Source organism: Podarcis muralis, chromosome 1 (assembly GCF_964188315.1).
Source record: "Podarcis muralis chromosome 1, rPodMur119.hap1.1, whole genome shotgun sequence".
NCBI classification, from domain to species: domain Eukaryota; kingdom Metazoa; phylum Chordata; class Lepidosauria; order Squamata; family Lacertidae; genus Podarcis; species Podarcis muralis.
Genome location: NC_135655.1, coordinates 48,733,245 through 48,748,347, shown reverse-complemented (window position 1 = coordinate 48,748,347; position 15,103 = coordinate 48,733,245). Strand labels below are relative to the sequence as shown.

The 15,103-nt window shown below is 39.8% G+C and overlaps 1 protein-coding gene and 1 long non-coding RNA gene across 32 annotated transcripts in view; one reads left to right on the top strand and one right to left on the bottom strand.

The window, feature by feature from the left end:
- Positions 1 to 15,103, top strand: part of GPHN (gephyrin) — a 233,067-nt gene that overhangs the window by 185,055 nt on the left and 32,909 nt on the right. For all 30 annotated transcript variants that reach the window (XM_077928093.1, XM_028725755.2, XM_077928122.1 and 27 more), the window contains 8 exons: positions 1,422 to 1,464; positions 5,985 to 6,122; positions 8,591 to 8,683; positions 9,332 to 9,387; positions 9,984 to 10,103; positions 12,551 to 12,609; positions 12,783 to 12,936; positions 14,978 to 15,099. In XM_077928093.1, the coding sequence (XP_077784219.1) occupies positions 1,422 to 1,464; positions 5,985 to 6,122; positions 8,591 to 8,683; positions 9,332 to 9,387; positions 9,984 to 10,103; positions 12,551 to 12,609; positions 12,783 to 12,936; positions 14,978 to 15,099 (785 nt within the window). The remainder of the gene's footprint in view (positions 1 to 1,421; positions 1,465 to 5,984; positions 6,123 to 8,590; positions 8,684 to 9,331; positions 9,388 to 9,983; positions 10,104 to 12,550; positions 12,610 to 12,782; positions 12,937 to 14,977; positions 15,100 to 15,103) is intronic.
- Positions 10,561 to 15,103, bottom strand: part of LOC114595582 (uncharacterized) — a 73,145-nt gene continuing 68,602 nt past the window's right edge. For both annotated transcript variants that reach the window (XR_013392813.1, XR_003706296.2), the window contains exon 3: positions 10,561 to 12,096. This is a non-coding gene — a long non-coding RNA (uncharacterized LOC114595582). The remainder of the gene's footprint in view (positions 12,097 to 15,103) is intronic.

Sequence of the window (15,103 nt, the reverse complement as noted above, 5' to 3'; positions counted from 1 at the left end):
TGACACTCCAGAAGAGGAGATCTGCTTTCACATTATTCCCCTCTATTTCCAAACTCAGTATTGTAATCTATTAATTCATCCTGATTTGTTTGAACCATAGTTAAAATTAACCACAGTTCTCAGTGTTATGGTAATGGTGTTCTGGTTAGTTTAGAAGTACAAAGAAGAGGGGAAGGGTGCACAAGCCTGAGGCTTGCAGCGGTTTGTACACATTTTGCTAAACTATGATTTAGCAATATATCCAGCCCAGTCTAGTAAATGAAAGATCAAAACAAGGTCCTTGTTTCATATAGATTCTATATACAGTACTGTAATACATTCTGCCTAGTTGTCCAAAAAGTCCCTAATGGCAAATCATATTATAGACTAAGTAGGACCAGTGTTTACGCTGGTATTTTTATTGTAAAACACCACCACCAAAGCAGATGAATAATACAGTCGTAGCTTGGAAGTTGAACGGAATCCATTCCAGAAATCAATTTGACTTCCAAAATGTTCAGAAACCAAAGCACAGCTAATGATTGGCTGCAGGAAGCTCCTGAAGCCAATTGGAAGCCTCAGAAGCCCCATCGGACGTTCAGCTTCCAAATGTAGTTTGCAAACCGGAACAGTCACTTCCGGGGTTGCAGTGTTCAGGAGCCAAAACGTTTGACTTGCAGGGTGTTCGGGATCCAAGGTACAACAGAAGTATCTCTTCAAAGTAGTTTTAAACACCTCAGTATTATTCATATTCTTAGGAAAAATAATTGATACACTTGTGAAATTAAGTTGTAAAAAGTTACCAAATCCCAACAATTTCTTCTCATATTATCTTATTTTTTTATCCTAGATAATTGATTAAAATAAGCTTCAAGTATCTTCAATAATATGTTAATATTTTTGTACTACCAGATTTACTCAAACGTAATGCACACTTTTATTACGTCCTGAAAATTAGGGTGTGCATTAGATGTGATGGCACATTATATTTGATTGCAAGCTTGAAAAACACTGCTGACATAGCAAATTTTTGGTTTCAAGGTTTTGAAAACAGGTGTGCATTAGATTCACGTAAATACTGTATTTGTGTGATTTGGAGTAAAATGCAAGAATTGGAACTAGTCAGCTTTCTATCACGATTTGTAATGAAGCTTGAATTTAAATCTGTCATTAAAGTTAACTATACATCTTGAAATATTATTCTTACTTATTTAACCAAAATTTGTTCTATTATAGGTTGGTTTATTTTTAATGCCTATGTATGATTAAGACTGTCAACCAATAATTGTCTTAAGTATGTATCATGTATCAGATATAAATGGTAAAATGCAAAAAAGAGAGTAAAGCCTCTATCTCCAGGTCCCAGGAGCTTGCCCATTAAATTTCTATGGTGACTTGTGCCTGTTTGTTCTGCCTCACCAGTTCTGTGCTTGTCTCTACAGGTCCAATCCAGGTGCAGCAGTAAGGAGAATATCCTCAGAGCCAGTAAGTATTCCATACTTGAAGGTTTCTTAGTAAATGGCAATTCATAGTGTAAGCTCCACATATTCTAAGATTCTTTGCAATCACAATGAGAGTAGATAATATAATGCAGAACTGAGATACTCAAATTTATTTTAAAGCAACTTTTTAGGCCTTCTGTGGCTGTAGAATATGCATAGGTTATGCATGTGGTTAAATAACATTTCCAGTGTTCAGAACTGGAGGGAAGGGAAGGGACATCACAGAAATGTTTCATTGCTGGATTTACCGTGGGAAATATAGTATAGCTGAACAAAAATAAACATTATTTTCCATCTTACTGTAGGTTTTATTTCATTTTTAAAAATATTTATTTTATAGTTTATTATTGGTTATATTTTGAATTAGATATATATGGGGGCACCAAAATCTTTTAGGTGCTTAGGGCATCTAAAGGTCTTAATCCGGCCCTGCCAGCGGTCATGAATACACATGTCCTGAACACTTTTAAAGTCTTCCTATGACTAGTATAAGCAAAACCCCTTGGCCCATGAGACCCTTCCCCTTCCTCCCCACACATACTCGCTAAATCTGTTCTGCTTCAGCCCTCTAGAGCAGATTTACAGGGAGAGAAAACAGGACATCCCATTGCACTAGTGGGCCTTATTCCATGTGCAGAGAATTAGTTCAATACCGCCCAAAATGTCAGGGTCCTATTAACATCATTGGGACATAATGGTAAATGATGGTTTATTGTTACTTGAACAAGCCTTAACTACTACCGTACCCATCCTCCTCTGGCCATAAGGAGATGAGAAGCTTTCACATCTGTTTTCAGTTAAGCACAAGTTACTGTTATGCCTGAACCTGGACTGTGGTTAATCTTAACTATGCTTTATTGAAACAAGTCAGGTTCATAAACCATAATTGGAAGTTGGCTTGTTTCAAAAACGGTTTTTAAGACCAGCCACTATTTATTCAGACATAATGCTAAACTATGTGGTTAATTACAAATCAAAGTGAAAGTTTCCAATCTCCTAATAGCCTAGTTGAAGAGTGGGGGAGGGAGTTGACAGGCCCAAGACTTCTTCATTTAATAATAAACCATAATTTATTATTACATCGAGATTGAGCTATTATCTTTCACCAACCTAGAAATTGAGAATGTGAGGAAAGACCATGGGCAGAGCAGTCTTAAGGCTGCAGCCCTTCTTTCCATTTCTCTGCCTGGTCAGAACTGTGTTCCAGCTAAGCACAGACAGTGATGGAAGTATGCTCCTTGCTTGACCATACAGTAACATGGGCAAATGTGTATCCAGAAATATCACTATGAAGGGATCTTTGCAGATAAATGCAAAACAGTGTGCGCATGCTCACTCATGTGTGTACATGTGTGTACATCTAAAAAAGTTTTGGGAGGGTATTTTGAAAAATATTTTATTGCACTTTTTCAGTTAATCCCAAGAAAGGAGAGGGGGGCGCTATATAAACAACAATTAGGCATTGCTTTCAATCCATTTATTGAGCAGAGTAATTCCTTTGGAGGAGTGGGCAAAGGGTTGTATTCAATGTAGTACTAAGTAGCTGTATCTGCACCCAGAATGACTTCCACTTGGACAACAGCACTTTCCACCCTCTCCTTCCTTCCACCCCTAAACCTGTTCTGGGGTTTCCCCATTCCTCTTCAGCATACATACTGCTTTGAAGAATATAATGAGTTACTTTAGAAGTTAACTTAAATCTGTTAGTATATGCAGCATGGAATCCCACGAGGCTGAAGAAACTCATCCTTGTAACCGATGTTCCCCTTGACAACAACTATACAGTATAAAAAATTATACAGTGTTTTAAAATAAAATCTGAAGCTGTCTCTTCCTGTTGATCTTCCTGATTTTTTCCTTTCCGACTTTTCAGTCTCTTGAGGTTGATTAATAATGAATCACTCCTTGAAAGGTGGCAAATTACAGAAATCAGATTTTATTTGGAGACTTAATTTCCATGAGTGTTTTCAACTATGCACAGAAGGAAAACCAAATAAATGCAGGCTTTGGTCTTCTTATAACATTTTATTTTATTTTTCTTCTTTTAATTAAAAACAGAATAAAATTGCAAGATAATAAAATAATAATTATAGAAAGCTTAAAAAAAGAATGAGTGACTTAAAATATATTCCATGGTGAAATACAAAGTTCATATTTGTAACAAACATACAAATATTCATGAATGTTGCCAATTAAACTCCTATTTACTGGGAATGTGCCAACCACAAGATTGTTTGGTCAAGCAGAAGCAAAGTTGGTGCCATGTATTTTATGAGTCAGTTTATCGTGACTTTTTTAAACCATGGATCCGTAGAATGACAAGATTTATCCTTCCACCCTTGAGAGATCACTAGATGAGTGGCAACCAACAGATGCAAAATTAATTGTTGAGAATCAAGGTCAGCATTGGAACTATCAAAATTTGATAAGAGGCATAGCTTAGTGTCTAAGATGACTTGTTTGGCGGCAGTAATACCAATCTCCATTACAACTGGCTTCCAGAACTTGTGTACATAGTTACATCCCCACCACATATGCCAATATGTTCCTCATACCTTACAATCCCACCAGCATAGGAGGGAACCAGATCTTGCAATATGAGCTAGTTGAACCAGGGTTAAAAACCAACAGTGGACCACCTTTAAAAAATTATCTCTAATGTTAGCAGACACCGACCTAAAAGAACGGGTGGACCAGATCTTAATCCACTGAGAATCATTCAGAATCATCTCCCATATTAATTTAAAAGTAGTAAGTGAAGAGAACTGGGATTGTATCAGTAGGGAATATATCACAGAGACCCTGCCTTCCTTGGCACTTGCTGCAGCTAGATGCTCATAAGCTTTCAGGGCTCTTCTTTTATTCTTCAAGTAAATATTTTGCAACCATGATAGTAGTTTTGAATTTCATGAGAAATAATTTTAATATCGTGATTGATCCTTTTGTTGCATTTAGTGAAAGTAATGTCCACAAATCAGCATCCATTGAAGGGTGTTTGCCATTAATCTGAAGTATGCTAAACTTAATATCACATAAAGGCTGTTTTGTCCTTGTGTTATTAACACAATCAATAAACCTGAACCTGAAGCAAAATGCCAGCTTGAGTAACAGAAAACCTTAGAAAATTAGAGCCTTTTTCCTCTAACCTTAATTAAGTCTCCAACAATTGACATGATTTGCCACAGAAATATTGCTTAAGTCATAGGAAGAGCTGAATAAAAAGCCAATCATAACAAGCACTATCATAAAAATGAAATAATGACAAGATAGTGTTAATTGCATGTTTAGAGAAACATGACATAGTATTGATTCAAAATGACTCTCCCAAATTAACAACAATTTTGCTTCCAAAAGCTTCTGATTTTCTAGATAATAAAGTGACTTAGTGTAATTTGTCTTTGAGATGGAAATGCTTATTTAATGTCACCTGCATCTTAGCACTTCAGAATATGGCATTTCATTGTATGTGAGCATGGGAGAGTTCTTGGAGATATCAGTCTCAGTTCTGTAAAATATTAAGAGAACTTTTAGGAGATAAGCAATGTAGGTGTTCTAACTCATTTGCCTCTTAAACACACTTTGGTGGTCAATAAAACGTCTAATGGATTCTTCAATAGAATAGTCACTTTAACACTGTTTAACATTACCAGTTCTGCTGATTACATGCTGTATTCCCAGTTGTGTCTGGGTTGTTGTTTTTTAGTGTGGTACTTTATAAATCAACAGATCTAAACTGATGTGCACCTTTAAATGACGTTTTCATTTCCCAACTGGATGTAGTCAAGAATTTATTCCTATTCAAATGTTACTCATGCTTAGGACATAAGTGTAGAGTGAGGAGCAGGGCCACGCTTTTAGCCCTACCCTCACATTGATTTCCCCACCCCCAGCAGCCCATGTGGTACAGAGTTTTGTAAAATGGAAGCTCAACACATGAACTCCTGCTCACAGGTTAGGGACTCATAGTGATTGGGACACAATCACAATTAAGTTTCCCAATCTTGCGGAGCCCCTACTCATGAACAGGAGATTGTATGTTGGGCTTTCTTTTCATACAACCATGTACAACCTGGCAATTGTTGGGAAAGATGGAGCCCAGAGTGCACATTTAGGCCCTATGTGAGAGTAATGTGTGCTGTACAGTTGTACCTTGGAAGTCGAACGGAATCTGTTTCGGAAGTCTGTTAGACTTCCAAAATGTTTGGAATCCAAAGCGCGGCTTCCAATTGACTGCAGTAAGCTCCAGCAGCCAATCAGAAGCCACGGAAGCCACATTGGACGTTCGGGTTCCAAAGAACGTTCGCAAACCAGAACACTCACTTCCGGGTTTGCGGCATTCAGGAGCCAAAACGTCCGAGTACCAAGGCATTCGGGATCCAAGGTACGACTGTATTGTTGGCAAGCAACTGTTAAGGGGCAGTGAAATGTTTATATCACAGTGTTATCTTCCTGAGAAAATACCATGTTTCTTTTCCCCCTAACATACATATTCATCTTCTGCAGGTCATAGTGCTGTAGACATTACAAAGGTGGCAAGAAGACACCGTATGTCTCCATTTCCATTAACATCTATGGACAAAGCCTTCATCACAGTGCTGGAGATGACCCCAGTGCTTGGAACAGAAATAATAAATTATCGAGGTATTTCATATAACCTCAAACATCCAGAAAGTAAAGAAGGGGAGCATTGTTGAATTTTTATTTACTTGCTTTTTGTGTAGTGCATAGCTCTTTAGGGTTCGGCACATTTTATATACAAGAGCCAAGTTCTCACATCACACTAATCCATTGGTAACATAACCCAAGGTTGATAAACCAACGAAACAAATCATGGCTTTTGTGTGTGATTTGTTCATGGTTAATAAATAATGTTTAAGCTACAGGACAGGGTTTAGACAATCTAGTAAACCGTGGTCTAATAAATCATGGCTTAGTTGCATTACATGCAAAGCAGACCCCCATCTTGGTAATCTTTACAACAATTATTTAGTTGGAGTGGATGTGTTACTATCCCCATATTGCATATGAGGGGACTGAATTTGAGAGAATGGTTTGCCTACAGCTTAGAATTGTTGCAATTTGGTCAAGGGAACCCTGCTTCACTGTTTAGTCTCTTGAAGCTCAAGTAGAGATTAATATCATGATGACAAAAGTATGAAAATATCTGAAATATTGGCTAATGAAAATGTACATATTTCATTGCAACTATGTACATATACTGCTGTGTGTGGACAGCCCAAATCAGAAGCAAATTAGTGACTTAAATAGCAGAGATGAACCACAATTGTTGCTAAGGCCTGAAACTATAGCAAAAAGGCCTATTTTGCCACCTCAAGTACCCATCTAACAGAACTTTTCCAAGTGATACAAGGTTGCTTTCATCTGCCATGGTTAACCCAGTCTTTCAGCCTTCAGAGACCTACTGTGTCAAATTTGCAGGGAATTTTGAAGGGAAGAAATCACCTGTCTTCATGTGGACTTGAATGACACACTTCTGTTGAGGTGTCTTGATATACCATTGTATACAATTTTCTTCTGTTATTTTCAGCTATTGATGCTGAAGATGTGGACAAGACACTTGTAGCTCTGCAGCCTACTACATGCTGTCTTGACCCACATCAATCCTGGCTGCTTTGTGTCAGCTGTGGAGGGTTGACTGGGTGAATCGAGGGGTGTGGTGACCACTTTATTATATGATGATGTGTACCCACTGCCTTGAAGGACATAGTGGTGCAGCCAGTCACAAAAAAAGTCTGTGCTAACTACCTCCCAGGCACCAATAAACCATTTTTGGGCAAGGTGATTGAGAAGATAGCAGCAGTTAGGATATAAACTAGGGGAGGAAATGCTCATCATGAATGCTGCTGTTATGCTCACAGCTAAGAATAGCATGTGTTATACAGTATTCTCTTTTCTGAATAAGTTCCCCCCCCCAAAAAAAAATCATAGCTTTCTGAGGATAGAATACAGTTGGGGAGGTTTGTTCGCCCTCTTGCACTCCTTGAACAAAGGATGGATAAGTACAAAGGATGGATAAGGATGGAGGCACAGGTTAATTCTGTGTCCAGGGCAGCTGTCTACCAGCTCCACCTGGTACGCAGGCTAAGACCCTACCTGCCCGCAGACTGTCTTGCCAGAGTGGTGCATGCTCTAGTTATCTCCCGCTTGGACTACTGCAACGCACTCTACGTGGGGCTACCTTTGAAGGTGACCCGGAAACTGCAATTAATCCAGAATGCGGCCGCTAGACTGGTGACTGGGAGTGGCCGCCGGGACCACATAACACCAGTTCTGAGAGATCTGCATTGGCTCCCAGTACGTTTCCGAGCACAATTCAAAGTGTTGGTGCTGACCTTTAAAGCCCTAAATGGCCTCGGTCCAGTATACCTGAAGGAGTGTCTCCACCCCCATCGTTCAGCCCGGACACTGAGATCCAGCGCCGAGGGCCTTCTGGCGGTTCCCTCATTGCGAGAAGTAAGGTTACAGGGAACCAGGCAGAGGGCCTTCTCGGTAGTGGCTCCTGCCCTGTGGAACGCCCTCCCAGCAGATGTCAAAGCAATAAACAACTATTTTACTTTTAAAAGTCATCTGAAGGCAGCCCTCTTTAGGGAGGTTTTTAATGTTTGATGCTGTACTGTTTTTAATATTCAGTTGGAAGCCGCCCAGAGTGGCTGGGGAAACCCAGCCAGATGGGCGGGGTATAAATAATAAATTATTATTATTATTATTATTATTATTATTATTATTATTATTATTATTATTATTATTAATAAGAGGTTGACGTCCTTGCTCTCACTATCTACATATTAATTGTAATGTAAATTGATGGCTGGCTGAATCTAATCTTTTACCTCTGTTCCAGACTGAATTTCTCACTAATTATCATTGACATAAATTGAAAGCTGCTTTTATGCCAGGAAACTGTGGCCCTCCAGATGTTACTGGACCACAACTCCATCGGCCATGCTGGCTGGAGCTGGGTCCAACAATATCTGGAGGACCACACAGTAGCAGTATTAGCAGTATTGTGCACATATGAACTTAGTTTGTCATTGGAACTGTTTTGCAGTCAATGTTTGCTAACAAAGATTTTGCCTCTCTCATATTAGATGGAATGGGCAGAGTCCTTGCCCAAGATGTTTATGCAAAAGACAACCTACCACCCTTCCCAGCTTCAGTAAAAGATGGCTATGCTGTCAGAGGTAAATACTCGTGGTTTTGACCATGAAATAATGTTTTTGAGAGTTCAGCTTTACACTAGATTGCTTTGCATGTTCAGTGGTGCCCAAAGGGCAAGGGGGCACGTTAGTCCTTCCCTTTATGAAATTGATTCAGGTTAGTTACAGAACAAACACAAATAGTCTTTACATGTTTTTCGTACATACCTTTAAAAGTAACTTTATTTGAAGCATTGAGCTGTGTTCTACTCAATATTGTTCTTTGGGGGCTTTTTTAATTAGCACCCAGGGTGAAGGAACATGAAGGAGAAGGAAGAGATATCTGAGAGCTGTCCCCTCTTCTGACCTTTTTCCAGCCAACATAATGTGGGATACACAGTCAGCCCTCTCAACTGCTAGTGCTGTTGTTCAACACCAGTAAATCTTGGATAATCCAGAATCTTATAATGGAAAAGGAGTCCTGCTTGGTGTGCATCAGTAATAAAAACAGGGAGAGAGATGTGGAACAACTTGATAAACTCTTCACTTTTAAAAAAAAATCTATAGAAATCATAATTGCCAATTGGATTTGGAGTTGGAGGAATAGTTATGAAGTAAAGAACAATAGTAATAATCCTATTAATGTCTGTTTAAGCAACAATTGTAATTATCTTGTTGCTGTATTATTAACAGCTGCTGATGGACCTGGGGATCGTTTCATCATTGGGGAATCCCAAGCTGGTGAACAAGTGAGTGCACTATATGTTAATTTTCCTTTGTTGAAAAGTGTTTTCCCCTAATATGATATGATGTACAGTACACATTTCACTGCTTTTAAAAAGGAAGTATAAATAATTTGTGATGATTCTATAGACAGCCTAGTTTGTAGAGCATGTCAGCCGCTAGCTGCCAGTTAGTTACCAAGCTAGGCTGAAGGGGCTAGTACTGGTATACACAGCTCTATAAAGCTTGGGTCCAGGATACCTAAAAGAGTGCCATACACCCTACAAACTCACTGTGTTATAAAGGAGAAGGTATCCCACAGATACCATCTGATTAGCAGGTCCATTCCATAGCATGTCAAAAACAAATCTCTGTTGATTTTATGTATGCACTGTTGTTGCTTTAAACTGTTTTATATAAATATAATTTTTAAATTGTTTTTATATATGCAATTTGTTTTAATGGTCTTTATGTGAACAGAGCTAATCAAAATTTGGTAAAAAAAAGATGTTACTAATAGAAAGACTTTTTTCATTCCAAGTTATTTCTGCATAATATAGTGCCTCCTGGGACCTCTTGTTCCTTTAAAAAAATTTAAATTACATTCCCTGATATTTTTCAGCCAACTCAAACTGTAATGCCTGGTCAGGTAATGAGAGTTACAACTGGTGCTCCAATACCCTGTGGTGCTGACGCTGTGGTGCAGGTGGAAGACACAGAACTCATCAGGGAATCAGATGATGTGAGTGAGAACGTTAAAATTCTTGTTCCTGCTACGTACAGCAGCATGGCTCCAGAGAATCACTCAGCAGTCCGTAATCAAATAAGTTTGGCTATACATAGAAATACACATTTGAAACAAATAACAGTTTGTGCAATTTTGCAATCTCTGTTCTTGCTTTTGTTTGCATTGAATTTTTATCATTAATTTTGCCTTGATTGGATTGAGGCAGGTAATGACTAGGACTCATGAGAGCAGGATGAGGGACTACTGGAAGATGGGGGACTGAGATATTTCATTTATCCTATACTACATAGGTCTCAAAAGTGCTATTTAAAGCTTTAGCAATTGCATGCTTAAGAGATCCCTCCAGAATCCTTAAAAATTATTATTTTTATTGTTGTTGTTGTTGTTGTTGGAATTTATATACCACCCTATACCTGGGGGTCTCAGGGCGGTTCACAGAATTGACCACATGTAGTAAGAGTATTTTTATTATTTTTATTTTTAAAAGATAATTGGTTCTCAACCTGTCTGTCAGCTTATCACTACGAGAAGGAGAGGTATATCCTTCCCCACACATCCATTTCCCCACTAACATTGGGTCATCAGGCTGAGCTCTAGTTCCATCTGGCAGATGAAGACAGAAGAAAAACTAGGCAGCTCCCATTTCAGTTTCAGAACTAAGGACTTCAGACAAACGGAGACACATTTTGCTCCTTTCTTCCCACCCCTATTCTGAGCAAGAAAACAATGCCATCTGCATTGTCCAGATGGATACGCGCCTGCATAGCAATGGCAATTCACTCTACTGGGGAAGGAGCTGCCTCAGTGGCCTTCTTTACCCTTGCAGGGGTATGCGGGATGGATACCTGAGCTCCCAGCACATTTATAAGGCACTATAAAATGGATGTTTTCACCGAAGCAGAAGCAGCAGGCCCTCCCACAGTAATGGTGCATATTGTTGCAGTTAGGACCTACCATAATTGGGAAAGCTTTTGTATATCCCAACAAAATGAAACTATGATGTCAATGGGGAAATGTACAATGGGTACCTGAAGGATAGTTTTACATTGACTACATAGGGTCTACACCACTGGTGTCAAACACAAGGCCCACGGGCCGAATCCGGCCCGATGCACCTCGTCATGTGGCCCGTGTAGCCGCCGCCGGCCGCCAGCCTTCACCTTTTATTCTCGCTTTTTTTTTTTTTTTTTGGACACAAGAAAGCCGCCTCTTCAGCGCATGCACGGCAGCCTACAAGCCAGAGAACGTCTGCCCTCTAGCAGCGCCAGCCGTTCTACACAGGAAACCTCCACTTTACATGCATTCAGGAAACCTCCACTTGTTACAACCGGCCCTTTGAGGGTGACCAAACTGCTGATGCGGCCCCCGATGAATTTGAGTTTGACACCCCTGGTCTACACCTTAGTATGGACTGCAACATGATGTTTTGTTGTTTTTACAGCCCAGTTGGCAGCAGCTCTTCTTAAATTCTAGTAAATTAGAGTTAGGGAAGTAGGCAGCTAGGTTGTTTCCTTTAATGCATGTGTGTGACCTTGATGGCTGTTCAGGCTTGGATAATCCACAAAACTGAAATGGGAGCTGCCTACTTCCCAAGAGTTTTCTCCTACTGTTGTCCAGCAGGTGGAGCAAGAGCTCCACCTGATGACCCTGTGATGTCAATGCAAAACTACCCTTTTGGTGTGTACCAATTAAGCTTTTTCCTTTATGTTTCATGATTACTGAGCTGGCATGTAAACTGTTATTAGTTTCAATATTAGTTTCAATAAGTAAAGGTAAAGGACCCCTGGACAGTTAAATCCAGTCAAAGGCAACTATGGGGTTGCGGCACTCATCTCGCTTCAGGCCAAGGGAGCCGGTGTTTGTCCAGACAGCTTTCTGGGTCATGTGGCCAGCATGACGAAACTGCTTCTGGTGCAATAGGACACTGTGATGGAAGCCAGAGCACACAGAAACGCCGTTTCAATACATCCCAGCTCTTCTTAATATTCTGAATCAAATAAGGAAGACACAATGGGAAATTAATCACTTTTTCCAGCACAATAGACTCAAAACTACAGTAGGGTTTTAACATTCTTTAGAACACGTTTTAAAAGCAATACAGGCAACCCCCCAGTTTACATGCGAGTTGCATTCTGGGTCACTGCGTGTGACGGTGGAGCGGGCATAAGCCTGTTACACCCCTGCCCCACTCCTGTTCCACACCCTTTTCTGACCACTTAGGGGTTGCTGTGATGCGTGCAGTCGCAGTCGTGCATAAATTGGACTCACGTAACTCTGACATTGCCTGTATATTTGAATTATATGAGCTTAAATCTGATATGAACAGAACGTTCTATAACATACCTTGAGTTTCATTCATACCCAATGAAGGCTGATAAGAGATAGTACCTTATTTAACTTTGTTTAACACATATGAAGAAAGCTTGTTTCTTTTATTGCAGGGCACCGAAGAACTTGAGGTGCGCATTCTGGTGCAGGCTCGACCAGGCCAAGATATCAGGTCAGTGAATTACGTGTTTTCACAACTGCATACTGCTTTTGAAAACTAAAATAGCAGTTTAATATGTTTCTAGCATAAATAGCTTCTGAAATTTTATAAGTTTTATCAGCCCTGCTTGGTGTTTGGTCAGATAACTTGAATCCATTTTTTTCCCTTTTCTGATGCATTTCTAGACCTATAGGACATGACATTAAAAGAGGTGAATGTGTGCTGGCCAAGGGAACCCATATGGGTCCATCAGAGATAGGTCTCCTAGCAACTGTTGGAGTAACAGAAGTTGAAGTTAACAAGTTTCCAGTGGTTGCAGTAATGTCCACAGGGAATGAAGTAAGGAAAAATCTGCTAACCAAACTTCTACAAGCATGGCAGTTGTATTTTGACTAAAGCTGCCAGCACCTTTTTATGGACTGTTTCCAATGTTAATGATGATTTTCTGCCAAAAACTATTATTTTTGTGCCTGCTTTCACAGGAAGATTCTGTAAATGTGCTATATTTACTTTATATGTATGCACTTAATGCAAAAGTAAAAAATTAACCACTGTTACCCAAATGTTTAAAACCAAAGATAAACTTACACGGATTGCAAAATAAAGAGGTGGGACATTGGTTGAGAAAGTGACGCTGACCAGGAAGAGATGTAATTCAGTGTTTAATAGAAGAAATGCTACAGCTATACACCTATGGTCAAAGGTGGAAATTCCCAACAAAAAGCAGAGTTTGGGTGCTAGAGATTTGAAGAAGGAGGAGACAAAGAGGATGGGGAAAGGCTGATACAGTTCATGGTTTGGAGAAGGCCTGATGCAAAGCAGTGTTTATACCAATCATACAGAATACTTGTGATGAAAATAATAATAATAATAATAATAATAATAATAATAATAATAATAATAATAATAATAATAATAATTTATTATTTATACCCCGCCCATCTGGCTGGGCCTCCCCAGCCATTCTGGGCGGCTTCCATAAAAACCACAAATACAGTAAAATATCACACGTTAAAAACTTCCCTGAACAGGGCTGCCTTAAGATGTCTTCTGAATGTCAGGTAGTTGTTTATCGCTTTGACATCTGCTGGAAGGGCGTTCCACAGGGCGGGCGCCACTACCGAGAAGGCCCTCTGCCTGGTTCCCTGTAGCTTTGCTTCTCGCAATGAGGGAACCGCCAGAAGGCCCTCGGCGCTGGACCTCAGCGTCCGGGCAGAATGATAGACTTCCCCCTCTTCCCACATCCCCACTACCAAGACTTCTCTTCCCTCTCCTTGGTTTCACTACCAGCAACATCTTGGTCTTAACAAGGTAGCAACTCAATGAATAGTTCACATGATTTATGTCTTCCTGTGAATGAGCAGCATGCTAGTGCATACTGTTCAATCACTCCTGTTTCACTCCACCCTGCTTAGAGCAGAGAGAAACAAAGTTTGTTACTAGCTTGCCACTCATGGGTTGTTTGGAAGAAATAAACCACAAATGCTGATTCATACACAGTGTTCATTAAGTCCAATAGTAATGGGCACATTCTGCGATAGAGAATTTTATTATTGCGAGCAAAGTAATTTAATTATATTTCTAAATAGTTACTTGGTTTCAAACAGCTCCATTTGAGATACTGGCAACATAATCCTTATCCTGAATACATAAAGCATACTTCCCAACAAAATGAATATTACAGACTAAATCTACTATCATTTTATGATCTGAATAGAAAGTCAAATATAATAACTATTATTTGTTTATTTATTTATTTATTTCACGCCCATCTGGCTGGGTTTTCCCAGCCACTCTAGGTGGCTTCCAGCAGAATATTAAAATACAATGATTCATCCAGTATTAAAAGCTTCCCTAAACAGGGCTGCCTTCAGATGTCTTCTAAAAGTCTGATAGTTATTTATTTATTTGACATCTGATGGGAGGACGTTCCACAGGGTGGGTGCCACTACCAAGAAGGCCCTTTGCCTGGTTCCCTGTAACTTCGCTCCTCGCAGTGAGGGAACTGCCAGAAGGCCCTTGGCACTGGACCTCAGTTTCCAGGCTAAACAATGGGGATGGAGACGCTCCTTCAGGTATACTGGGCTGAGGCCATTTAGGGCTTTAAAGGTCAGCACCAACACTTTGAATTGTGCTCAGAAACGTACTGGGAGCCAATGTAGGTCTTTTAGGACCGGTGTTATGTGCTCCCAGCGGCCACTCCCAGTCACCAGTCTAGCTGCCACGTTCTGGATTAGTTGTAGTTTCTGGGTCACCTTCAAAGGTAGCCCCATGTGGAGCGCATTGCAGTAGTCCAACATCAAAACATCTACAAACAGCTGTTTTATGTTTTATTTGCTGTGAAGGTGAATATTCAGGTATTTTGATTCTGGTTTTATAGCTATTGAATCCTGAAGATGACCTGCTACCAGGAAAGATTAGAGACAGTAATCGTTCAACTCTTCTAGCAACAATTCAAGAACATGGGTACCCAACAATCAACTTGGGGATTGTGGGAGATAAGTAT